The 23282-nt window shown below is 50.2% G+C and overlaps 11 protein-coding genes across 11 annotated transcripts; 5 read left to right on the forward strand and 6 right to left on the reverse strand.

The window, feature by feature from the left end:
* Positions 1-34: 34 nt before the first annotated feature.
* Positions 35-1863, reverse strand: BJX67DRAFT_95182 (putative ubiquitin conjugating enzyme E2). Its single transcript, XM_071035658.1, has 3 exons — positions 1662-1863; positions 1277-1600; positions 35-1212 (listed from the first exon to the last, which is right to left on the reverse strand). The coding sequence occupies exons 1-3, from the start codon at positions 1662-1664 to the stop codon at positions 199-201; spliced, it is 1341 nt and encodes a 446-aa protein (XP_070890955.1). The 5' UTR covers positions 1665-1863; the 3' UTR covers positions 35-198.
* Positions 1864-2316: 453 nt separating this feature from the next.
* Positions 2317-2785, reverse strand: BJX67DRAFT_376827 (putative GPI anchored protein; the record flags this gene model as incomplete). The annotated part of the gene is made up of 2 exons (XM_071031961.1): positions 2317-2664; positions 2723-2785. The coding sequence occupies 2 exons, from the start codon at positions 2783-2785 to the stop codon at positions 2317-2319; spliced, it is 411 nt and encodes a 136-aa protein (XP_070890956.1).
* A 1667-nt stretch (positions 2786-4452) lies between these two features.
* Positions 4453-5246, reverse strand: BJX67DRAFT_95272 (membrane magnesium transporter family protein). The gene is made up of 3 exons (XM_071035659.1): positions 5083-5246; positions 4749-5001; positions 4453-4677 (listed from the first exon to the last, which is right to left on the reverse strand). The coding sequence occupies exons 1-3, from the start codon at positions 5136-5138 to the stop codon at positions 4615-4617; spliced, it is 372 nt and encodes a 123-aa protein (XP_070890957.1). The 5' UTR covers positions 5139-5246; the 3' UTR covers positions 4453-4614.
* A 241-nt stretch (positions 5247-5487) lies between these two features.
* Positions 5488-6867, reverse strand: BJX67DRAFT_341162 (translation elongation factor 1 subunit beta). Its single transcript, XM_071027861.1, has 5 exons — positions 6749-6867; positions 6649-6688; positions 6024-6397; positions 5760-5968; positions 5488-5708 (listed from the first exon to the last, which is right to left on the reverse strand). Exons 1-5 carry the CDS (start codon positions 6786-6788, stop codon positions 5688-5690), a joined length of 684 nt encoding a protein of 227 aa, XP_070890958.1. The 5' UTR covers positions 6789-6867; the 3' UTR covers positions 5488-5687.
* hsp78 (chaperone ATPase HSP78) lies at positions 6868-10204 on the forward strand. The gene has a single exon (XM_071027862.1). It carries the CDS (start codon positions 6986-6988, stop codon positions 9551-9553), a length of 2568 nt encoding a protein of 855 aa, XP_070890959.1. The 5' UTR covers positions 6868-6985; the 3' UTR covers positions 9554-10204.
* A 341-nt stretch (positions 10205-10545) lies between these two features.
* BJX67DRAFT_388031 (MutS family protein MSH5) lies at positions 10546-14366 on the forward strand (the record flags this gene model as incomplete). The annotated part of the gene is made up of 18 exons (XM_071034321.1): positions 10546-10768; positions 10856-10954; positions 11002-11091; positions 11152-11524; positions 11572-11971; positions 12023-12104; positions 12134-12210; positions 12257-12608; positions 12665-12761; positions 12810-12899; positions 12950-13139; positions 13185-13219; positions 13278-13359; positions 13414-13525; positions 13574-13775; positions 13824-13862; positions 13927-14065; positions 14133-14366. The coding sequence occupies 18 exons, from the start codon at positions 10546-10548 to the stop codon at positions 14274-14276; spliced, it is 2826 nt and encodes a 941-aa protein (XP_070890960.1). The 3' UTR covers positions 14277-14366.
* A 2-nt stretch (positions 14367-14368) lies between these two features.
* Positions 14369-16559, reverse strand: BJX67DRAFT_341165 (something about silencing 10 family protein). Its single transcript, XM_071027863.1, has 2 exons — positions 16337-16559; positions 14369-16271 (listed from the first exon to the last, which is right to left on the reverse strand). The coding sequence occupies exons 1-2, from the start codon at positions 16518-16520 to the stop codon at positions 14536-14538; spliced, it is 1920 nt and encodes a 639-aa protein (XP_070890961.1). The 5' UTR covers positions 16521-16559; the 3' UTR covers positions 14369-14535.
* Positions 16560-16700: 141 nt separating this feature from the next.
* On the forward strand, positions 16701-18330 carry ksrA (3-dehydrosphinganine reductase). The gene is made up of 3 exons (XM_071027864.1): positions 16701-17075; positions 17152-17283; positions 17334-18330. The coding sequence occupies exons 1-3, from the start codon at positions 16932-16934 to the stop codon at positions 18159-18161; spliced, it is 1104 nt and encodes a 367-aa protein (XP_070890962.1). The 5' UTR covers positions 16701-16931; the 3' UTR covers positions 18162-18330.
* Positions 18331-18735: 405 nt separating this feature from the next.
* BJX67DRAFT_376833 (sterol desaturase family protein) lies at positions 18736-19717 on the forward strand (the record flags this gene model as incomplete). The annotated part of the gene is made up of 2 exons (XM_071031962.1): positions 18736-19212; positions 19271-19717. The coding sequence occupies 2 exons, from the start codon at positions 18736-18738 to the stop codon at positions 19715-19717; spliced, it is 924 nt and encodes a 307-aa protein (XP_070890963.1).
* A 779-nt stretch (positions 19718-20496) lies between these two features.
* BJX67DRAFT_376834 (60S ribosomal protein eL6) lies at positions 20497-21397 on the reverse strand (the record flags this gene model as incomplete). Its single annotated transcript, XM_071031963.1, has 3 exons — positions 20497-20649; positions 20728-21063; positions 21314-21397. 3 exons carry the CDS (start codon positions 21395-21397, stop codon positions 20497-20499), a joined length of 573 nt encoding a protein of 190 aa, XP_070890964.1.
* Positions 21398-21852: 455 nt separating this feature from the next.
* BJX67DRAFT_376835 (uncharacterized protein) lies at positions 21853-23211 on the forward strand (the record flags this gene model as incomplete). Its single annotated transcript, XM_071031964.1, has 3 exons — positions 21853-21903; positions 21972-22534; positions 22683-23211. 3 exons carry the CDS (start codon positions 21853-21855, stop codon positions 23209-23211), a joined length of 1143 nt encoding a protein of 380 aa, XP_070890965.1.
* Positions 23212-23282: the final 71 nt, after the last annotated feature.

Raw genomic sequence — 23282 nt, forward strand, 5'->3', positions numbered from 1 at the left:
GCCACCAACGCCAGCCGAATTGACGGTAGCCAAAGAACAAGAAGAATTGCCTTTTTTCCCCAACGATCCCTACGGAGTTAAGCGTCTAGGACACCGCGAAACGCCACCATAATTAAGACACCCAATTTGACAGATTTATGCTTTAAAAAAAAGCGCTCCGGGCGAAAGTGCAATCTCCAGTAAGCATGCAACCACGTGTCAAAGCCTGCGAATACCCATACGCGGTTTTGCCTTCTTCAATCCCGAACCCGAAACCTTGCGCATCCCCGAACCAGAGCCCGAACCAGGGGCGTTCGACGAGGAGCTTGGTGTCGATACAGAACACGTGGGGAGAACAAGAAGATGAGATTTCGGCGCAGTTGAGCCGACGTCTGTAGAAGAGTTTAACGAGGATGCATGGGTTCCTTTCCCATTCCCGCTCATAGTGCAGGAGTGAGGATCATCTGATAGTGTATCCTCGTAGATCTTAAGGCCTGTATCATCGCGTTGGCGGCCAGTATTGAGGCTCCGACTGAGGATGGAAAGTTTGGGTGACTTCCGCTGGGGAGAGGGATCTCGGTCGGGGATTTCGCGGGTTGGAGTTGTGGTTGGAGTTGTTGTGGTTGTTATTGTTGTGTTAGCCGCGATGTTGCGTTCTGAGGCAGTCATGCCGTCTGTCGTATCTAGATCTTCCGTTTCCGTAGTGAAGGGGTCGACGTCTACGGCCGTTGTTAGGACGGACAGCGGCCGTTTACCGTGCGCGTTTTTCCTGGGACTTAGTGGCGGGGCGAGCTTGACTGGAGACGGTGATAGGGAAGGGTCGTTTTCTTTTGAGGCACAGGCGGGGTTTTCATTTTCGTCGTCTGATAGTGGTTGTAGTGGCTCGTGGTAGTGGTGGGCTATTGGTTGGCGGCGGGTTTCCGGATCAGGCGTTGTTGAAGGTTCTTTCCGGGTAAGTTTCTTCTTCATTGTTAGGGATTGAATCCTCGTCCCCTTTCTTGATCGTAAAGTACGCGATACTTCCTCTTGTTCTGGAATGGCTGTGCCAGTTTCCTCGCCCCTCATTTTCGCCTCCGTTACTGCGTTTAGCATATCGTTTGGGACGGGAGCATGGATTGATGTCATTAGCTTGGCTTGACGCGCAAAGGCGGCGTAGTCTTCCTGCAAAAGGGCACCAGAGGTAGAGTTTAGTGCAGAATCTGGGTTTGGGTATATCAGGAGGCAGGAGATCGTCTAGCATCGAGAATCCAGTAGTCAGACAAACTATCACCACTCCCTAGGAAGCATGTAAACTCACAATCAATACGTCCTTCAACGTTAATGATGGCTTCCAATCGCGCTTCAACGTATCCACGCATACTGCACCCGTCGACTCCTCCACGTTCGGATGCCATATCCGTGTCTTGAATGTCGCCTTCGGTGGGCTTTTCGGGTAATCTTCCGGCATTTTCAGATGTAATCGCCACAGGCCCTGGGAATATGGTGTACCCTGCGGACCCGCCAACAATGTCGTAAGCTGTGTTATGTCGTCCGAGGCCTCTTCGGGAGGGAAGAGGTAGTTCGGGGGGAGTTCTTCGTGCAGTTCGGCGTGGTCTGCCGCAAGGCGTCGTAATTTTGACACCTTGTCACGAGCATTGTATTAGGGAGGACGAGAATCCGAGGCATAGGGAGCAGAAGCTTACCATTCTGTCTGTGATGTGAAGCCTTTCTTCAGTAAAGCCACCTGGACTTGAACAAAGGAATAAGAAAAAGAGCACAATGTGAGAAACTGATCCAATAGGATGATTGAAGCACCAAGAATACTATGTCCAAAAAGAGCTTGTGGTGTCGATCGGAGGTTCGATTTCGAATTGTCCCGGGCGTTGCTCCTTCCGACGGTTTTGTTGTTTTGATGTGTTTTTGGGCTAAGCAACGCTTGCAGAAAGGTTGACGCGTTGAAACACGTGACTTTCGCGCTCCACGCGTTTTAGGAAGTGTAATTGCGACGACCAGTCATCTCATCGTCTGCGGGGATCTGACTTGCTGCGAACAAAGTCTCGGTCAAAGTGATGAATCTACGTTAATTTGAAATTTGCTTTGCCAATGTGACTAATATTAAAGACCTATCTGCGCCGCGTCGTGGTTGTTTTAGGCAAACATTAACAGTATTGAAAAGAAGGCTTCCCAGCACTAATACAACAGACTCTTCGATGGGAGATCGCAGTATATCCCTATTCCTCGTTCTATGAACACCGAGGCCCTCTCAATTTCAAGCACCGACCGCGAAAAAAATGGACTCTGCTGGAACGTCGACTTCGGGTAGTCGAGCTGACGATTCCAGTCCCTAGTTGTCATTTCTTAGATGAGAGCGGCCAAAGCAGCACCAGCAAAACCAGCACCAAGCAGTGACCCAGCAGTAGGGAGGGCGAAAGCACCGTTGTCCGAGTTAGTCTCTTCGCTCTCGTCGCTGTCGGAGGTTGACGTGGTAGTCTCGGTCTCTGTGGCGGTGGAGGTTTCGTCAGTTGAGGTTGACGAGGTAGACTCGGTGGTGCTTGTTGGGCTAGGGCTGTTCGTGAAGGTGGGTGAAGAGCCGATGGGGTTTGAAGGAGCCGGGATGACTGGTTGGGATGTGGTAGGAAGGATAGTATTGATCACAGTGTCGGTTAGAGTGTCGACAGCGGTATCAGTAGTTGTCTCAATAGAAACCTGTGAGAAGAGTTAGAACCTCTTGAGATTTGATGCTTTGTCCGGAAAATGGACATACCTCTGGATCGGACTGAGCAGCGACGAGGGCCGCGAAGGCAAAGAAGACGATGGAGGCACGCATTTTGATATCGACAAGATTGAAGTAGTGAGTCGGAGGAAGTTTAGGGCTGACTCAACGGCTGGAGGTGAACGAGGCCAACAAGCAGACGAAGTCGATATCGGGCGATGTGAAAATCGAAGGTCCAAGATCCTCAGAACGGGGGGTAGGGAGGAAATTTATATCTCCCACCTGCAGGATGACCATTGCGCAAATGATGGCAAACAGCCCCTTCACCAAAATAGACCGAGGGGCGTGGGCAAAACAAGCAGCACCAGCTCAAGGTCTTGGTACGATGAGCCCTGCCGACAAGTCCTGGCGACAATCCCATCCCCACCTGGCGTCAGCGAACGGAGGGATGGATCTCAGGGCCCGCTTTTGTTCTTCGAGAGACACGCTTTGTGTGGGCCGAGGCAGGCAAGCGTCAACCTCATTCATCCAGCTGAGAGTTGGACGAAGCATCTAAGCCCTGCGTGTGCAGCCACTGAATCATGTGAAAGATGGAACACCTCCAAGAATCACAGTAATCTTAGTAACGAGCATTCGATGATGAAAGAAGGGACGATCATACCATTTCAGTCGAGTCCGGGTTCTCATCCCCAGCAGAGGGCGAACGTCGAAGGAGTTTGGAGGTGTGTTAGGGCCGAGGGGGTTTGCGTATGCTTTCTTCTATTTTTGGTGGCTTCACGTCAGCTTCACAGCACCTGCACACTCCTGTGCCCGCCTCTTGGTGTGCTGGTGCCTTGGCGACGATGCAGGCGTTCACCTTCACTTTCTTTTTTTCTCCGCAATAGTGGTGCTGAAGACTCCAATGTTCAGATCAGCACCTGGCCTGAATATCCTTAGGTTTCCCCAGAATACCAAGGCAGCTAAATTTCCCCGCAGGTGCCGACAAACAGCTTGAGAGTGATCGTCCGGTTCAACCTTGAACAGCTGACTTCCCTTCCATCCTCGAGCCCTTTCGCTGCGCCAGACTCCTGCGAGGCTCAAGGCAAAGAAGAACTGCTCCCCGAGGAACGAGGTACCGCTCGAGCAGCCCAGAACGGGATTCCAACTTTATGCGGCCGCAATGCAGAGAACGGGACAAAGATTGGAATGCTATGTTCCAAGTTGCATTGACCCTCTTTTCTTTCGAAACATTTTCTGGTCCAGAAGATTCTCCTGTAACGTGAGACAGGGGCAAGCCTGCACCTCTGCAGAGGTTCAGGTTAACTACCCTTGATGTCCTTTGTTATGTAAGGGGTTTTTACAACGCTGGGTGATAATTGGACATCAGCAGGAATTTCGCCTCAGAACCCCTCGGACTGGGCCAGAGCGCCGTCAGGTTCATGCAAATCCGGCCTGCATCATGCGTGATCATTACCCAATTGAACCCAACAGTATTCCCATATGGTGGAAATGACCGTCATTTACCCACGTTCGTCTGGGATGCAGAAGTAGCGAATCCTGCAGCTCACGATGAGGATGAGTCCGCTGGGTTACCTTGGTGGAACAGCCCTTCGACGTCAAATCGAGGGTTAATTCTTTAACAAGAGGATTCCAGATCCATCCTGCTGCTCCCTGACGTAATTCCTCCCCTTGTAGCCCACGGGAGCTCAAAGGAACTCCCTTTACACTCAAGTTGCGAACACCCATGCCATGACCAGAACTTGCCTCCTTCCCAAGCCCTTCTCGTCTCTTCGAGTATTTTCTCCAGAGTCGACACAGCAAATTGCTCATCAGTACCAATGGGGATCGTGAATTGGAAGGACCTTGAAGTTGCGAGATATGTATTTTCGGTTTAAAACTCCCTTCCCTGATTCTATGCTCTCAGCGCCCCTCAAATTACCACATATCATACACCAAACCAAAACTCATGCCTTCACTGAGGAATCCGTACCGCTCTGAATCCAATCTGTAAACTCTTTTCTCTTCGCCTAAATTCCCAGTTAGGCTTACATCCAGATACACCCAGCGCCTTAAACAAAGTATAGGAACAGGTGCTCACCCTCACATCCCAAAATCCATACCTCTCCTCCAGCCTCAGGTACGGATTACTTGCCCCACCCTGCCTCTCAACCTCCTTCGCCCACTCGCTCCAGCTAACCGGCTTCAATTTCTCTGCGCCAAGGACTAACCCAGTTGAAACGACGAGAAGCGAAACGAGCGCCTCAATGACGATGTCATGAGGGAGTGCAGACGAGGCGGAGGATAGGTGGACGTTGCTGTACAGCACCGTGTGTTCATGTGCGGAGTAGCCTCTGTATTCCCAGTGCTCAGTTGTAAGCGTGACTTCTCATGATATTCACATAGGCCTGAGGGGTGTGAGAGGGTGATCATACGCATGAGCGAGTAAAACGAGCCCGAAGAGGGTTATAATGCGTGATATGAAACTCATTGTGCAATGATAAAGGGCACAAGATGGTGTCGAATGTGGCCTCCGGATCTGGATCTGAGCATTGACGCCTCCCTTCGACCTGGATGGCGCTGAATTCCGATCAGATGCGAAGCTGGGGCTCGGCCCGGCGTGCAGTTAGCTCTGCTGTTTTTGGGCGTCACGTGATAAAGCACGACTGGGAAGTTCAGAGTCTATATTGAGTCAATTGCTTCCGCCTAAATTTATCTGGATGGACTGAAATCATTCAGGTCGCCTCTTTCGCGTGCGGACTATCCTTGCTGATTTGATAGATACCTGAGCCAATTCGACAAATCCTCAACACCCACTTTTCTTCCCCCATTGGCCCCGAATCGCGCCTTGGGCATCACTCAACGAAAGGAACATAAGCTTTACTATTCTTGAACAAGAGAGGATTGGGTATTATTTTCTTATTTTGATTTCATGAGATATCCGGGCTGTCCCGGCCATATTTTAGACATTCAGGTTCATGACACTATATTTCTGATAACATCAAAAATCCATCATCACTTTCATTAATGGACATTCCAATCACAGCTTCTGCATAGCAACCTACAGGGGGATTAGTATCCAGCATACAGCTCAGGATAGGTGCTAACTTACAACATCGGTGGACTGGACGTGATCCTCATCTTCTTCGATCTCCTGTTGGAGCTCGTCGGTCGAGACTTTCTCGTCCTCGACGACAAGGTTGATTTGGAGCTTCTTGATACCGAAACCAACAGCGACCAACTTGGAAGCACCCCAGACGAGGCCGTCCTTCTCAATGGCGCGGACGTTAGCCTCCATCTCCTGAAGGTTGGTCTCATCGTCTAGATTCAAATCAGTAAGATGCCGACGGAGGATGAGAGGGATACGATCACTTACCCCAAGGTTTGACCTCGAGTGTGACGATGGACTTGGCAACAGCCTTGGGCTTGGCCTCCTTCTTCTTCCTGTACTCGGCAAGACGAGCCTCCCGCTCCTTGACAACCTCAGGGTCTTCCTCCTCCTCGTCGCTGCCGAAGAGGTCCATGTCGTCATCATCGGCAGAAGGCTTGTCCTTGGGGTTCACTGGGAGCGCAGCACCCTCAGGACCGTAGGCAGTGTAAGCCTTCGAGGCATCACCAGGGAGACTAGAGAACTCGGACTCGTAGGATGCAATGTGCTTGTACCAGCGAGCAACATTGGGGTACTTCTCAGCGTCAGGTGCGCTGGAGAAGGCCTTAAAGGTTACGACATCGGCCTGAGAAGGGGCGTGGCTTTAAACGAGTTAGTAACATGAGGCACGTTGTCTGAGTGGTAGATGAAAGGGACGAGAAAAGCCCAAAGTCTTCCTAGAAATCAGAAACGCGATTTCTCGCAATTGTTGTGTAGTCTTGCAGCGGGGTCTTAAGCCGCCTCATAAACACGGACCAATTTGTTTTCGTCATACAATCAAGGAAACTCGCAAGAAACATGCAAATCGAAATAAGGGAACAGTGTATGCAACTCGACAGGTGGTGTATCTTACCCAACAACGTAGCTCCGAGAAGCAAAGTAGGTGTTGGCAACTGAGGGGTAAGAGGATTAGCGGGTGAAAAAGGGGCAAAGGACAAACTTCGAGAACATACTGGTAAGACCAGCCTCAGAAACAAAATCGGTAAACCCCATTGTGAAATATGATATGGTTATGAGAAGGAAAAAGTGTGGTGATGAGGGGAGAAGAGCTGTCGAGGAGAAGAAGAGGAGGGGAAATCGTGTCCAAAAGTAAATTTTCGCGGACGGGTCCAATTGTGAATTTTTTGGCGGCACCTAGCTGCACGTGATCTGCAGGACAATGGAGCTTGGCTGCCCAGGCGGTTCCCTGGATGAAAGCTCCCGCCACGCACCTTCGCGGCCGCGGTGGAGTGTTCGAGAAGACTCGCGATGATTTCATTAATCGGATATTAAAGGATCTCGTCGGCTGGGCGAGTTGCTGCATTGAAGAACGGAAATCTTGTCCGGGGGTCTTTCTGCTTGCAACGGATTCTCTAACAATCATGGCATTAAGGCTGCAGCTGGACCGCTGTCGATTATTGCGGCCCTCAAGCTTCGCATCTCCGACCCGATTATTGCGGCCTTCCCCAGCTTCATTACGGCTCATCCCCAGCGCACGGTTGCCTTCGTCTCCGACAAATAATCCCACGCATCCCTCAATTGTCTCCGTCCGACGATATGCCGATGGACGTCCGCATCCACCGGGTGGCACGCACCGGATGAACTTGGGCGGCGAGCCGGAAAAGGCAGCCTTGGAACAGTACGGTGTTGATCTTACTGCCAAAGCCAAGACTGGTAAGCTAGATCCGGTTATAGGGAGAGATGGAGAGATCCATCGGACTATCCAAATTCTATCGCGACGAACAAAGAACAACCCTGTTCTCATTGGCGCTGCGGGCACAGGAAAAACAGCTGTCTTGGAAGGGTTGGCGCAAAGAATCGTGCAGGGCGATGTTCCAGAGAGCATCAAGGGGAAGCGTGTTATTTCTCTCGATCTGGGGTCACTCATTGCCGGTGCCAAATTCAGAGGTGATTTTGAAGAGCGTTTGAAATCCGTTCTCAAAGAGGTCGAGGAAGCACAAGGCGGCGTGATCCTTTTCATTGACGAGCTTCATACTCTACTTGGGCTAGGAAAAGCAGAAGGCAGTATCGATGCCAGCAACCTCTTGAAGCCAGCACTGTCACGCGGCGAACTTCAATGCTGTGGCGCTACTACACTGAACGAATACCGCCAGATTGAAAAGGACGTTGCTTTGGCACGACGGTTCCAGCCCATTCAAGTCGGAGAGCCCTCGGTTGCAGCCACTATCTCAATTCTACGTGGTATCAAGGACAAATACGAAGTTCACCATGGTGTACGTATTACGGATGGTGCCTTGGTTGCGGCTGCAACCTACAGCAACCGCTATATTACAGATCGGTTCCTACCCGACAAGGCCATCGACTTAGTGGATGAAGCAGCATCTGCTCTCCGACTGCAACAGGAATCAAAGCCGGATGTGATCCGAGAATTGGACCGCGATATCACCACTATCCAAATCGAACTTGAATCACTCCGCAAAGAAACCGATATCAGTAGCCGAGAGAGGCGTGAGAAACTCCAGCAAGATCTAAAATCCAAGCAAGAGGAAGTCAGCAAACTGACAGAAGTCTGGGAGAAAGAAAAGGGTGAGATTGAGAATCTCAAGCGCACAAAGGAGGAGCTGGAACGCGCTCGTTTCGAGCTCGAGCAGGCCCAGAGAGAAGGGAACTTTGCTAAGGCAGGAGAGCTAAGATACTCCAGAATCCCGGCTCTCGAGGAGAAACTACCTAAGGAAGGTGAAGAGCAATCCGGTTCCCAGACAAATCTCATTCACGACTCCGTTACAGCTGATGATATCGGCGCTGTGGTGTCTCGGACAACCGGTATCCCCGTTAGCAAGCTTATGGCCGGGGAAGTTGAGAAGTTGATCCATATGGAAGATACTCTTCGAAAGTCCGTTCGGGGTCAGGATGAAGCCCTCGCCGCCGTTGCGAACGCTGTTCGTATGCAGAGAGCCGGGCTCAGCGGAGAAAATCGTCCGCTCGCCTCATTCATGTTCCTTGGTCCTACCGGTGTTGGCAAGACCGAGCTTTGCAAGAAAATGGCTGAGTTTCTGTTCTCTACCGAGACTGCCGTTGTGAGATTTGACATGAGCGAATTCCAAGAGAAGCATACGATCAGTCGCTTGATTGGCTCCCCTGCTGGGTATGTCGGTTATGATGATGCTGGTCAACTTACCGAAGCTGTGAGGCGAAAGCCATATGCCGTCCTGTTGTTTGATGAATTTGAGAAAGCTCATCGTGATATATCCGCTCTTATGCTCCAAGTTCTCGATGAAGGCTTCCTCACGGATGCACAGGGCCATAAGGTCGATTTTCGGAACACCCTTATCGTTCTTACATCCAATCTAGGAGCCGATATTCTCGTCGGCGCTGATCCTATCCATTCCATTAAGGCCTCTGATGAGGGCGACCTCCCAGCGGACATCAAAGGGGCGGTCATGGACGTCGTCCAAGGAGCCTATCCGCCTGAATTCCTCAACCGTATCGACGAGTTCATTATATTTAAGAAACTCTCTCGGTCTGCTCTGAGGGATATCGTTGATATTAGAATCAAGGAGCTACAGTCAAGGCTCGATGATCGACGCATGCTCCTGCAAGTCGACGATGAGATTAAAGATTGGCTCTGCGAAAGAGGCTACGATCCTAGGTTTGGCGCTCGGCCGCTCAACCGTTTGATCTCAAAGGAAATCGGCAACCGACTCGCGGATAAAATCATTCGTGGCCAAGTCACCTCCGGGCAAACGGCCCGTGTTACATTCAATACCAATAAGGACGGTCTTGAGGTTTCGGTGGGTGAGGAGAGTGAACAGATCTAAAAGGATCGTAGACAATTGCTCGTCTGGCGTTTGGAAAATTAGGCGATCATGATCTCGCCTCTGTAGTATGATACCCGGGTAGGTGGTTGGGCTTGGTTCTCCCGCTGTTTGTATATATCCTTGTATTATTATAGCTTCTCCTCTCCTGTACAGTATATTGTGATTCTCATCTTATGCATATTGGTTGAAATGGAACCGAATGGTAGTATAGTAACCTTACCAATTTGTCAATGGATGGCAACCCAGTGACCTGGCTTGGTTGCAGAAGCCATCCGCGATATATTAATGTAACCAGCCGTCTGCCTATCGATGTTGGTCTCGTGCACACAGTCGCGATACTTATGGTATCTGAATCTTACCACTCCGCAGATAAGGGCCAACCCTTCTAGGAAGGGCTATTTCTAGAGGATATTTTGGTTGACCTCGGGCGTATGAAGATTCGAAATAGAAGCACTTCGTCACGAATGTTTATGATTAATCTGGTTATGTCACCTTCATCTAGGAGTATCATCTAATTGAATATCTAGGTAATTTCTATAGTATGTAAGTCTCACTCTGACTTTTTCTGTGTCAACCAATTCCGACTGCTATTCAGAGGCCGTCATTTATAACCATGTCAGCTTGAGCCTAATCAGAAGTGCTTTCGTCCGTATAACTAATTCAAAGCCTTGGGCGTCTGGCCCATCGCAAAAGAATGCTAAGCTGTTGGGTCTTCTCTCACTGACGTCCTCGTGGGTAGAAATAACAAGTCTGACAAGAGGTACTAGTTGTATAAGGAAGACATTTAATGAGTCCTGATATCAGACATACCTAATTGACAACATACATTGGTGCTGAAGGCCCAAGCTTTATACGAGGTTCTCATGGACACAAACCAGCGTACTAATAGGCAAGTAATTGATCCGGCCCGGGGAGTTGATTGGGGAGTAGGAGGGGGGTTGTTCCTGGGATGCAGCACGCTGATGTAATTACAGGCGGAAATTCGGTTGTCAATGGCCACAGTAGCAGCCATTTCCAGCATTACTCCCACAGATCCTCACATCATAGCTGTAATGGATTTGGCTGCAAAGAGGCAGCGAACGGGACATCACTACTGCCCCCCTGTGTCCTTTTGCCCTAACACTTCGCCTTCCATTCAAGATGGAGCTCCTTCTACGTTCAACCCGTTAAGCGGCTCCTACCAAAGACCAAGACCAACACAAACTCAACCCAGGAGTGTGATTGATCAGGGGGACGCTGCGTCTATTGGGCAGTTTGCAGACGATGACTTCGATCACGTTATAGCAGCCATCGATACGAAAGAAGCCGGCACCGTTGGCTGTTCTTACTACTCGGCTCAGGAGAAGAAGCTATACCTCTTGGGAGATATGCGGCATTCCAATACCGAGATATATGATACACGTCTGTTGTGTACCTATTTCCTTTGCAGCTGGCTGACTTTGTCCTAGTGATTCTCCAAATAAAGCCGACAAAACTCCTGACATCGACTCGGGTGGAGTACTTGAACCGTAACGAACAACAGTCAGGGCAAGAAAATAGTAGTCGGAAAACCACTATATCATCCTTGTCAAGGTCAACACTAACATAGGTCTTAATAGGTGCCAGGCCCTACCTCCCCTACCAGCCCGAGGTGCGGCCATCTCAGGAGTTTAACCCCACGCATGCGCAGAATAAACTAGTAGAGTTGGAGATATCGTCGACATATGAAGACAGCTTCAGATTTCTGGTCCCGCATAACGGGCTTGCGGAGACAGAGCAGTTGGACCAAGAAAATCTGGACTTCACCCTCCAGGAAGGCAGACACTTACACATGGGTAGTTTTCTCGACTTGGAGAACAGAGTAACACTGGGCTGTGCTGGAGCTCTTCTTACGTATCTCCAGAGACGAAGGTCATCCGATTTGGTATCTGGAAGCCCATCCGCACTTTACGAAGTTACGTCTCTCGAAATGTCCACTCTAAGTGGAACTATGTGAGTGCCTTGCCTTCTGTCATTCTCAGTTACTCATCATTAGGTAGGCTCGCCAACGTGAGAACCCTAACGTCGCTGCAAATCATCGAGTCTGAGTTTCATCCAAATATGGTTAATCAAGGGCCAGGCAAAAAATCATCCTCTTCCAAGGAAGGCCTTTCGGTTTATGGTCTGTTCCAACCCTTCGCATGTACACCCCAGGGGAAACAGAGGCTGCGACAGATCTTCCTTCGGCCCTCGGTCCAGCTTGATACCATTCAAGAACGCCATGCGTTCATCAGCGTGTTTCTCCAAGCAGATAATTATAATCCTTGGAATAAGATTGTGAAGGGTCTGCGGCGTATCAAGAACCTTCGGCCAGTGATGATCAACCTTCAGAAAGGAATAAGTACTGGGAGTGGAAAGGTGTCCGGATTCAAGACGACAGTATGGGCTACGTTACTTGCTGTACGTCATCTGAAGGCCCCTAGTCGTGGAAGTGGTTAACTGACTAAGTAGTTTGCGTTCTACGGCATCGATGTGCACGATTCTCTTCGAGAAACTACTGGTGCACATGGCATAATTTTATATAACAAGGCAAGTTTTATACTCCTTAAATATTCGTGTTAGGGCCAACAACCCGGCAGGCTCTCCATGCTTTCGAAAAGGCCCAACTCTATAGAGTTGGAAGAATGATCCAAGAGATAGTGAGTAAATGTAATAGCAATTGAAAGCTTTGCTAAATTTAAGCAGGTCGATATAGATAGCTCTGACGAGCAAGGGCGAACAGTCGTCAAGCCAGGCCTCGATAGAGAACTCGATAGAATGAAAGACAGCTACGACGGTCTTGACAGCCTCTTGAGACAGGTCGCTATTGAAATTGCATCCACTATCCCTGCGAGCTTTGACATTGATGTAAACGTCATATATTTTCCCCAACTAGGGTTCAATATAGCTATACCTCTCACCAACGGTGAAGCAGCGTACAATGGCTCGGCCGACGGATGGGAGCTTATATTCATGACGGAGAACCGAGCGTATTTCAAAGACTTCAAGATGAAGGAAATGGATGAAAAGCTTGGTGATATATACGGCCTTATCTGCGGTACGCAACACCTCTAGGCTACCATGCCCAGGTAAACTCACTAACTAGGATAATAGAAAAGGAAATTGAAATCGTCTACGACCTGGCGCAGCGAGTTCTTCAGTTCGAAAGAGTACTTGTCGAAGCATCCGACGTTTGTGGAGAGATTGACAGGTATCAAATCGAAGTTCCGTGTGAGTAGGACGAACTAACGATATCAAGCCTTCTTGCCATGGCCCAAGCAGTTACTTCCTACAATCTCGTCTGCCCGAAAATGGTGCAGGACAATATAATCAAGATTAAAGGCGGCCGGTAAATCAAAATCGAGATCTGGACGTACGAAACATGCTAACTTTTTCAAGGCATATCCTGCATGAGTTGACTGTATCTTCCTTCTTGCCCAATGATGCTTTCTTGGTGGGAGGAAGGCTAGAGGAGCACAAGATGGACCACTCCCAGCATGCCCCAGAAGAATTGAGAACGGGGTCAAACCCAAGCATGTTGTTGTTGACGGGGCCAAACTATTCGGGTAAAAGCGTTTATATGAAACAGGTACGGGAAACAAACATACTGAAGCCCTAACTCACCAGAAACAAGATTGCATTGATAGTGTACCTGGCACAAACTGGAAGGTATGCAGACCGGACTAATGACAGAAGAATATATAAGCATCCAATTAATAGTTCATAGCTTCGTTCCGGCAGAAAGTGCAGAAATCGGCGTCGTCGACAAGATACTCGTAAAGTCAAACTCTCAAGACAGTGTCTCTCAGGTACGAACGGCGTGCAGTCCATTACCGCTCGTCCAACATCTCACCAGATCTCAGATCCAAAGCACTTTCATGAACGATCTACAGCAAATATCATTTGATCTGAGGCATATAACGGGCCGCAGCCTGCTGCTCATCGATGAGTTCGGGAAAGGAACCAGTGAGAACGGTATGCCGTCACAGTCTATAACTAAAATCACAATCTAACCCGCCGTAGACGGTATCGGATTAGCATGTGGAATCCTGGAATACCTTCTCAGTCTCGAGGACGCGCCGAAAGTAATTGCGGCCACGCATTTCCACGAGATACTCGCAAACGAGTTCCTTAGGGTTAGACCCCGGCTGCAGCTCAGTCACATGGAGGTCCGGGTATCCGAGGAGACTCAGGAGCCAGACGACCAGATAACCTATCTCTATAAGTCTGTCCCACACCATCTCAACAAATACATCTTTTAATAGGAGTGCAGTTTTCGTTTAGGTCGGAGCGACAAGAGTTTCGGGACGATGTATGTCTCGCTCCATCAACTTACATCTACATAGCATTAACCGGATCCTATCTAATGGGAACAGCTGTGCGGCACTCAACGGAATTAATCAAGCCATCGTCGATCGAGCTAATGAACTCGCTTCTCTCTCCGCTCGTGGCGAAAATCTGATTGCCGCCTGTGCGGTGCTTTCTGCAGAGGAAATGCAGGCGCTGCAAGATGCGGTATGGCTTCCACATATTGGCGTTGAAATCTCTCATTCTTTGGAAAGCTGACAGTAGTTTGGTCAAGGATGAATTGGCGAGGAGATTCCTAGCTATGGATCTCTCTGATGCGTGTGAAGGTGTGGACCTTATGGCATTACTCGGGGGATGGATGACTAGGCCGTCCGTGCTGGATGGCATATCTTTGCCCTCTTCTGATTCTGGAAGCTGACCTGACTGCTTTTTATCTCGTGATCGTGTCACTGAATTTTTTTTTTCCATCGATTTTCTTTGTTTCGGACGCTCAATACGGATGATAATGACTGGGAGGAAAATGGAGTTGGGTTGGCAGTATTTGATATGGGTAGGCCCAAGGTTTATCATGAACAGTTATACATATGCATCTGGTTGTTAACCACCCTAACTAATCAAACGCCTTGAAATGTATCTCGGCTGAAAAAAGGATGAAAAACGGGAAAAGAAACAAGTGTTCAGAGCTTGACGCTCTTGACCAGGTTCTTCTTGATCCCAGTTAGTTCACCACCATAGCCACCAGCACCCTCACCACCCTTATACACCTGCCGAACACTACCCAACTTCTTCTTCTTGGATTCGAACCGCATCCTCTTCTTGACACGGGGGTTACGGTTGAGCTTATTGCGCTTCGGCGCAAGACCCTTGTTCTTCTCGATTTGATACGTGATGGCACGTTTTCCATCGGGCCCAATCTCCTCCTGGATTTCCACTTGTCCTCCCTCACGGGCGGCGGCAGCGTACGCGTCTGCGAGGGCTTTCCTGTCGGCTTTGCGCTTCTTAGAACGCGCAGCAACCATGTCGTAGTAATCATCATCGTCTGACCCGGATGTGCCGCCTCTGAGTTCCTTCGCGACTCGCCGGTCTTCTTCGTCGCTATCGCCACCGAGCTCTTCGGCGCCTTGTGGCTTTTGCTTACCACGCCTTTCGGCTTCCGCATTCAACCGGGCCTGACGATCCTTCAGGCGCTCGCGGTAAGGAATATCTGCATCACCGCCGGCGTCGCGGCCAGCTACGTTGCGCTTGTTGGATTTCTGCGCGATCTGTGAAGTATAAAAGCGGAGGGAGCGTTTCTGCTTCGCCTTCTCTTCGGCTTCCTTAGCGGTAAGAGCGTCCTCATCACCAAAGTCTGAGTCGTCGGCCTCCTTCGATGGGCCGTTAGCCTTTTTAGCGGCTCGTTTCCGCCCGGGTTCTGTGACAAGTTTCGATAAGTCCGCGAGGTTTGCTTCTGTCTCTTCGAGCCTCTTTGCTCTTCGAGCTTCCGCGTCTGCCCTGGCTTGCTCCGCGGCGCGTTGTGCTTTGGAGAGGTTCTTCTTCCTCTCCTTCTTAGAAGGCTTAAACTCCTTGGCCTCTGTTTTGTTGACCTCGGGTGCGGCAATCTCCATATCACTGTCGATGTTTTCTGGAGATTCATCTCTGGGTTTAGATTGAAGAGAAGTCATTTTCTTCACTGTTTCCCAAAGCTTTCGGAACTTGACGAGCGAAGCCATAACTGGATGTGACCGTAGTTGAGCGGGTGGGATTGTCGTGAGATTGTCCGAAGATTCGTCAGCCGAGGTTAAGAGCATAAAATACATGCTAATTGCGCCAAGGTAGGCGGATAAGGCACGAAACTTAACGACCGCGACGGGCGCTTCATCTGAACTGTCTTCTGTATCACCGTCGGCTCTCGTAGATTTTGCGGATTCTGCGAGGGTGTAGTATATGGGTTGTAGGTCGATGAAGTCCTTCGCTAGGGGCTCAAACTCGGGGTATCTTGACTTTAGTATTTTTAGTTTTTCTTCAGGACTCATGTCTTCTGTGATTTCCGGCTGCGGCAGGACCTCGGTCACCACGCCTGCTTGGTCTTTTGCATCTTCTGAGCCTTTGCCAGACTCAGCCCATTCTGCCTCATCAAAACCAAAGTCCTCTTCGTTGATTTCCCGCAGATGTTTTTGTTGTAGCCTCTTAGCCTCTTTCTCCTCCTCGAGTGCGTCAGCTTCCGTTTCGATTTGATCAGTATTGTAAAAGTCCTTCCTGGAGGAGCCCCAGGCGGCAATCCCCTCCTCTTCTTCCTCGTCGGACCCTAAGCTCCCACCTCGGTTCTTCTTGGAATTCGATTGGAATTGTTCTAGCTCGTCATCATCGTCGTCCATCTCTTCTTCAAAGGACTCGTAGCCCATGATTTCCTCGTCTGACGGTTCAAGCGCCTCCTCTAGAAAAAAAAATGTCCGGTTAGAAATGGCACTCGCAATGAAGAGAAATCCGTGCCCAACACACCTTCCTCTGCCAACTTCCGCCGTCTCTTTGCATCTGGCGCTTCCTCTAACAGGATCTGGTCTCGGCCAGCCTGAAATTCATCTCCGGAGTCGTCGAATCTCTCTTCAATGTCGAACTTATAGCGTTCCTCTTCATGGGCCTTGCTGGCCGCTGGCCGACCGCCAGCCTTTCTCTTCTTGCCCATGACTGAACCGAAGCAAAACTCTTTGTATTCTGATCGAGCGCCAGGCGAAGACCAAAAAAAAGAGATAACCTCCGATAAAAATTTGGGCGGGGCGCTCACCGCCTTTATATGTCTAGGCCTAAATAGGCAAAACTTGTCGACCCCCGATCTGAGTAATTGAATACGGAATACGAGATGTTACCGAGAACATGTTGATCGAAGCTGCTGATGGACAGAACCCCTGTAATAATTGGTATCGAAGCTGGAGCACGGGCCGCTCCTTCTCCATGTTGCTGAAAGTTATCAGGAAGGGAAGTCGCAACTCGAGGCGATTCAAACAGTAGGAGGCACCTGCAGTCAGGCCCGCTTCCTTTTCTTCTTCTCTCTCTCCCTCTTCTTCTCTTCTTCTTCCTTCTCCTCTTCTTCTTCCTCATGCATCCATCGTTACCTTCCATCCCTTACCACTTTTCTTCCACGGCCTTGGGCATTTCAGTTGTTGCTAGTGTACTCTTCTCCTACGCACTCGCCAAAATGCTTGGGTTTGGCTCTTCTAACAAGTTTGTCGTCGATGGCAGGGTAGGTTGCCATTTGAGCATTCCCTTCCCGCCACCCCCCTTCCCAGCTGGACCATTGCTAATCAGTCTATGTGCAGACCGTGGTGATCACTGGTGGCTCGGAGGGTATGGGCAAGGCTGCAGCCTGCCAGCTCGCGGAGAGGGGAGCGAATGTTGTCATTGTTGCACGAACCCTTCAGAAGCTGCAAGAGAGCATGGAAGCCATTCGGGTAAGTCGATACTATCTCGCCTGATGATACTTTGTATTGACCTTGACCAGGGTTCTGCTGTCAACGCCAGCAAGCAGCGATTCCACTACATCAGCGCAGATCTCACAAAAGTTGAAGAGTGCGAGCGAGTCATCAGCGAAGTCACCGAATGGAACGACGGAACTTCCCCTGATATTGTTTGGTGTTGTGCTGGATACTGTACTCCTGGGTTATTTGTCAACACTCCAGTCCAGACGCTCAGAGACCAGATGGATACCATTTACTGGACTGCGGCAAACACAGCACACGCAATTCTAAAGAGATGGCTTGCCCCCATTACTCCCAGCAACCAAAGACCATCGCCTCCCAAACATCTTATCTTTACCTGTTCGACCCTCGCCTTCGTACCTATTGCTGGGTATGGACCATACGCCCCCGCCAAGGCTGCCATGCGTTCCCTGTCGGACACTCTGAGCCAGGAGATTGAAATCTACAACGGCTCCCGTGCGGCAAAACAACGATCTCGAGCTACCCCCGCCGACGTCAAGATTCACACCATATTCCCCATGGGAATTCTGAGCCCTGGGTACGACAACGAGCAGGAGATCAAACCAGCCATCACAAAGCAACTCGAGGCTGCTGACAAGCCCCAGACGCCCCGAGAAGTCGCTAGGATCTCTATCGAAGCTCTTGAGCGGGGTGAATACCTCATCACCACAATGTTCGTCGGAGACTTGATGAAAGGTTCCGCTCTAGGACCAAGCCCGAGGAACTCTTGGATCCGCGATACACTTACTGGCTGGCTGAGCAGCTTGGTGTTCTTGCAGGTTATCCCGGGTCTTCGGAAACAGGCCTTTGAATGGGGACGGAAGAACGGCGTCCCTTCAAGCTCCACCTAGCGTTCGGTTTTGTTCCAAGCGGCTCTAACGAAGGTTCCCGGTTCATTGTCTGGTGTATGGTTTAGATAACCTCGAGCGTTTTTCTTTGTTCATCCTTATTCATTGTACATTCTTCCAATACAAAGTGCGCAAATCCAAAGTGGATATAAAGTGCGTATTATTCTTCTCATCTTTATTCGCATGATTTATCAACGTAGTAAAAGTACTCAGAAATCGAGTCAAATTTTGGTAGGGACCTGGAAGGTCGATGATTGATCTGTCTAATCGCTCTTCTTGAGCTGCAGCATTGAGGTCACTGCTAAGATTTTAGCATCAGCCCACGAGGCACTCAGCATTTTGGGGGGTGACGTTGTTGTCACTTCATTATTCTTTGTTTTATACTCGAAGAAGATCTCGAGTTTAGCTCATAATGCTTTCACTTGAGGTCTCTTTGTAGACAAGGGCTAAAAAAAGTCTTCTCAAACATGCCATGCTAAAGCCCGTGTGATTCGATATAAATGCTAAAGTCGAACGGTCTCTTGTATCGTTCTTGATAGATCTACTCGTGTTCAACATTGGCTCACAATCCGCCACCATGGAGTTTCTTACAATCCCATTTCTCTCCGTCTTCGTTCTCCCTACTCTTTCATCTTATAGTACGAGAGTCAACATCATATTCTTCTATATGACATGGACGACTCTCGTGTTGGCGCATACCGCTCTGCGGGTTGAATTATTTGGTACTTTGGCCGCGCGTCTGGTCTTGTACCTTCTTCCTTCACTTCTTTTCTTCATCTTTGATATTGTTGCGCCGTGCACAGCTGTCGTCTTTAAAGAACGAGGCGAAGCCGGTCTACCGACTGGCAGCAGGACGCGCAAGCTAACAGTAAGGGAGTTTCGAACTGTAGGAATCTGCCTGTTCAACTTCACCCTTGGAATCGTGGCACAAGTCGCAGTGGAGATGTTTCTGCTCAAGATGCCCAAGGTGAAACCCGCTGTCAAGGTGACAATGAGTGTACCCATGCCTTGGGACATCACAAAGCACTTGCTCCTTGGGTTTTTCACTCGGGAGGTGAGCTCATACAGTATAGCCTCGTAAGACCGACAAGTCGCTAACGGAATACCTCTAGATCCTACTATACACAATCCACCGCTACATCCTCCATTCTAAACAACCCGTCTTCTACCCTATCTCCCAGCTCCACAATGCCTGGTTCCACTCCCTCCGCACCCCCTTCCCTCTAACAGCCCACTACGACCACCCAATACCGTATCTCCTCTCCAGCTTCCTTCCCATGTACATCCCCGTCTGGCTCTTCGGATTCCACATGATCACCTTCCTCGTCTACACGGTCATCACCTCCATCGAAGACACATTCACTTTCTGCGGATACTCAGTAATGCCAAGTTTCCTGCTTAAGGGCGTGGCGGGCCGCATTGATCGCCATCTCAGCCACGGTGGACGTGCCTATTTCGGGCGCTTGGGGTTCGTCGATATGCTTATGGGGACTGGTGGTATTGTTGATGATCGATTGGGGCAGGTCGATGACTCGGGCAGTCGGGGGCGGAGGAGGTAATATAGGAAGGAGTGACTGACGTGCCTGTCCTGGATGTATGATCGATTATCTAAGTTGGAGGGATTACATGTGTATCAGGGGTATCAGGGCGGTTGGGAGCTAGATTTCAGAGTTGTTGGCATTTCTGTTTTTTATTTCTGGGTATAGCGCTGGTCGTTAGCCTCGTGCTGTTTCATTAATCGTTGATATGAGGTGACGTTGAGCCTTGTTTCTTGGGATATTGGGTCGTGACTGGTTTAAGAGAGGGTGACCGCCCGGTGTTGATGAACGGTCGATTTTCGCAATGGGCGGTGTCATGATCGTTTGGAATTGGCCAAGCCATCTGACTCGTAGAACTCCTATACATATAGATATGAGAGGTAAAGAGAGGAAGGAACCTAACAATTCGAGCATGATTTATGATCCTGGAAATTGCCCTGGAAATTGAGTAAGAAATGTATCATACTGAACATTATAACTCCCAGCCTCTTTTAAAAGACACGTAAAAGCTGGAAAAGGTATTCATGAATTTTTTTCTTTTCTTGTCTGCTCACGCTGCTCGTTAGACATCGGTGCAAACCAGCCACGCCGGAATAAACTTGTTCGCGAAACACAGATACCCGACTCAGAGTGTTTCGCCTCGAATCGAGTTACATATTTCATCAGCTGTTTCTCCTTGCGCTGCGAGAGCTACTCTTCACCCGTACGCACGTACGGAGAAGCGCCAATTTGCATCAAGCCGCCCTCACATGATTCCCCCACACCACAACTACCGAACCCGCGGCCGCCGCGTCGCACATCTACCACTTCATTTCGTGGGGCTTGTCGCCGTTCCGGAGGCTGAAGGTAGCGGCGAGGTAGCTGCCGAGGAAATTCTCTTTCTTGACGCTGGCCAAGATGGACTGGTCGATGGCCTTCTGGTCGCTAGCACGTGCGCTGGCAACCTTCTTCTTCTGTACGTGCAAGTCCTTGTTAGTTATCGGACACGACCGAGCCGAGTTCGAAGTACATGTTGTGCAGTATAAACGTACCTCGGGCTTCTCTCCTTGCTGGAAGAACGCCTCCTCGGTCTTCTTCTCGGCCTTCTTCTCCTTGGTGAAGTATCCAGGAGCAGAGACCTTCTCGACAACGGAGCTGTCAACACCGCTAATGTCGACGCGCTTGCTGGTGGCGATGACGTAGCGAGCGTTCACCCGTCGGAGGGGCACACCGTTGATCTTGAAGGGGCCGGTAACGAGGAGAACACCCTGGTCGAGGTGCTTGAGGAGGATAACACGCTTGCCACGGAAGCGGCCGGCGAGGAGGATCAGGATAGTCCCGGGCTGAAGGCTTTCCCTGAGCTTGGTGGGACGGATGGCCTTGCGGACCTAGAGAGCGAAGAAAGAAGCCATGTTAGAAGCCTGTTCTCATAACGCTCACACAGATATCTCATTTGTCATTTAAAGTGCGGAGGATGCGGCTTCGATATGCAGAATTCATGTTCGGTCGCACACAATTCCAATCCAACAAGTGTCGATATTTCGATTCGCCCGGCCTAACCATTGCATTCTCCCATTCAAAACCGCATCCTTCCCTCTTTCCGACAATTGATTGTTGGCTTGCATGGGGTGTACTGACTTTCCTGGGCTGCGACTCATCATCAACAGGGTACCATCTCTGGGCCTTCTGAGCCGGCACAGTCCTCTGCTTCGTCTCCGACATATTGGCTGCTGGTGACGAAGAATGTGGTTGTGGTTGTCGACGGCGGGAGTTTGTTGGGATTGATGTGTGAACGGACGACTCTCGCTGGCCAAAGGCGGAGTGGTGAGGTTTGTGGGAAACGGGAGCCCTATCAGCTAGCCGAAAGGCGCTAGTGCCGATTCGGGTCCTCCTGAGACCGGACGGGACATCAAGGTGGCGACCCATGGTGCGTTTGGCCTGAGGCATTAAGTACGGATGTCTGTAACGGCCACAGCCGCAGCCGCTCCCAAGCTTCCCCAAATCCAAAACATTTGAGACTCGCTGGAGCTTCCCGGCTGACGTATCTTACGAGTCTCAAGCTTGCTTCTTCACCCCGCTTCCAGCTCGCCGATAGAGTTGAACTCGGATTACGGTATAATTGATCCAGGAACACATTCTCAAAGGTCTACTAGTAATTCATTCCCGCTGCTGTGACGATGGCGGAGTCACCGATCATTACATTCAAGGCTGGTATCTGTGACATCGTGGTGAGCTTTAATCTCAACAACAACGCAAATCAACAGTGCTTATCCCACTAACTGCTCCTGGCCTCTAGACCCAGCCGTCGAGTATTACAGCCAGACCTCAACAGACCGCAGGCTACATCTATCTCTACTCTGAAGATGAGTTGATACACTTCTGTTGGCGTCCCCGGAACGCTCCTCTCACGCAACCCGAGTTGGACTTGGTTATGGTCCCTTCCGATGGCACATTTATTCCTTACCGAACAGGCGGCAAACCTGCGAATGGTCGCATCTACGTTCTCAAATTCTCGTCAAGCTCCCAGCGGTACCTCTTCTGGCTTCAGTCTAAATCGCAACATGAGGACGCCGACCCGGGTTTCTGGAGTGAGCGGGATCTGAAATTGGGGGAGATTGTCAACAAGCTACTACAAGGCGAAGAGGTCGACGTAGAGAGGGAAGTTGCGAGTATTACCAGGGGTCGGGGTCCCTCCAATGGTGATGACGACGAGACGATGGAGGATGTTGAAGGTGTTGACCATGACCCAAGTCATAACCATGGAGGCAACAGCGGTGGAGCAGGGCCGGCTGCAACTGGTGGGGACGTGAGAGAGGAGGGACAGGAGTCGAGGGAGGGTGGTGCCGACGGTGGAAGAGCGTAGGTACATATCTCGACGTTCTTCTTTTGGGTATCAGGTCTTCGGCTCGGGCATTATGCCGTCGACGTAGACTACCCTTCTTAATATGATATTTTCGCGATCCATTTGTGGCAATGAATGTAAACTGACTCCGGTGTTCTCTGACAGGGCTGCCGCCGACTCTTCAGCTGTGGTACAGGACTTCCTTCGGTCTTTGGGCGGGAACCAGTCCCAGCAAGCTGAGCAGCCGTTCACTACGCTACAAGATCTCCTCCCACCGTCAACTACCCTACCTTTTCTAGAGTCTCTGGATATCGAAGGCGTCGATAATCTCCTGAAGTTCCTACCCCAAGAGTTACTTGTCCTGGCGTTTCAGATGGAAGATCCATCGGCTGCACGTCCTCAAACGGCCCAAGAAGTTCTGAACGCTCTCGACCTCTCGCAGAAGAAGAACATCCTGAGGAGAGTTCTCCACTCACCCCAATTCACGCAGAGTCTTGCAAGCCTGACCGTTGCCATCAGAGACGGAGGGCTGCCAAGCATCAGTGAAGCTCTGAAGATCCCGGTCGAGAATGGGGGTTTCATGCGTCGAGGCGGTGTTCCGCTGGGGGGTGGCGATGCAGTAAAGGCGTTTCTGGAAGGTGTCCGAAATCATGTTAAGGACTCGGCTCAAGGAAACCGGATGGAGACTGACTAATTGATCAGCATATTTGGAACTGTCCAGTCTCGTATTGGTGGTTGCGGAGTGGTGTTTGCTTTGTTATTTTT

This window comes from Aspergillus lucknowensis, assembly GCF_044049455.1.
Source record: "Aspergillus lucknowensis strain CBS 449.75 chromosome Unknown BJX67scaffold_2, whole genome shotgun sequence".
Taxonomy (NCBI): domain Eukaryota; kingdom Fungi; phylum Ascomycota; class Eurotiomycetes; order Eurotiales; family Aspergillaceae; genus Aspergillus; species Aspergillus lucknowensis.

Bases quoted from the DNA above. Each gene is read 5' to 3' on its own strand.
- BJX67DRAFT_95182 (XM_071035658.1), bottom strand. The intron at 1,213-1,276 runs GTGAGTTTACAT...TCTCGATGCTAG, and splicing joins CGTTGAAGGACGTATTGATT to ACGATCTCCTGCCTCCTGAT.
- BJX67DRAFT_95272 (XM_071035659.1), bottom strand. From the start codon at position 5,138: ATGAGTTTCATATCACGCATTATAACCCTCTTCGGGCTCGTTTTACTC. The intron at 5,002-5,082 runs GTATGATCACCC...CTGGGAATACAG, and splicing joins CTCGTTTTACTCGCTCATGC to AGGCTACTCCGCACATGAAC. The intron at 4,678-4,748 runs GTGAGCACCTGT...CTGGGAATTTAG, and splicing joins ATGGATTTTGGGATGTGAGG to GCGAAGAGAAAAGAGTTTAC.
- BJX67DRAFT_341162 (XM_071027861.1), bottom strand. From the start codon at position 6,788: ATGGGGTTTACCGATTTTGTTTCTGAGGCTGGTCTTACCA. The intron at 6,689-6,748 runs GTATGTTCTCGA...CTTACCCCTCAG, and splicing joins TTCTGAGGCTGGTCTTACCA to TTGCCAACACCTACTTTGCT. The intron at 5,969-6,023 runs GTAAGTGATCGT...ATTTGAATCTAG, and splicing joins ACTCGAGGTCAAACCTTGGG to ACGATGAGACCAACCTTCAG.
- hsp78 (XM_071027862.1), top strand. From the start codon at position 6,986: ATGAAAGCTCCCGCCACGCACCTTCGCGGCCGCGGTGGAGTGTTCGAG.
- BJX67DRAFT_341165 (XM_071027863.1), bottom strand. From the start codon at position 16,520: ATGGGCAAGAAGAGAAAGGCTGGCGGTCGGCCAGCGGCCAGCAAGGCC. The intron at 16,272-16,336 runs GTGTGTTGGGCA...TTTTTTTTCTAG, and splicing joins GCGGAAGTTGGCAGAGGAAG to AGGAGGCGCTTGAACCGTCA.
- ksrA (XM_071027864.1), top strand. From the start codon at position 16,932: ATGCATCCATCGTTACCTTCCATCCCTTACCACTTTTCTTCCACGGCC. The intron at 17,076-17,151 runs GTAGGTTGCCAT...GTCTATGTGCAG, and splicing joins AGTTTGTCGTCGATGGCAGG to ACCGTGGTGATCACTGGTGG. The intron at 17,284-17,333 runs GTAAGTCGATAC...GACCTTGACCAG, and splicing joins AGAGCATGGAAGCCATTCGG to GGTTCTGCTGTCAACGCCAG.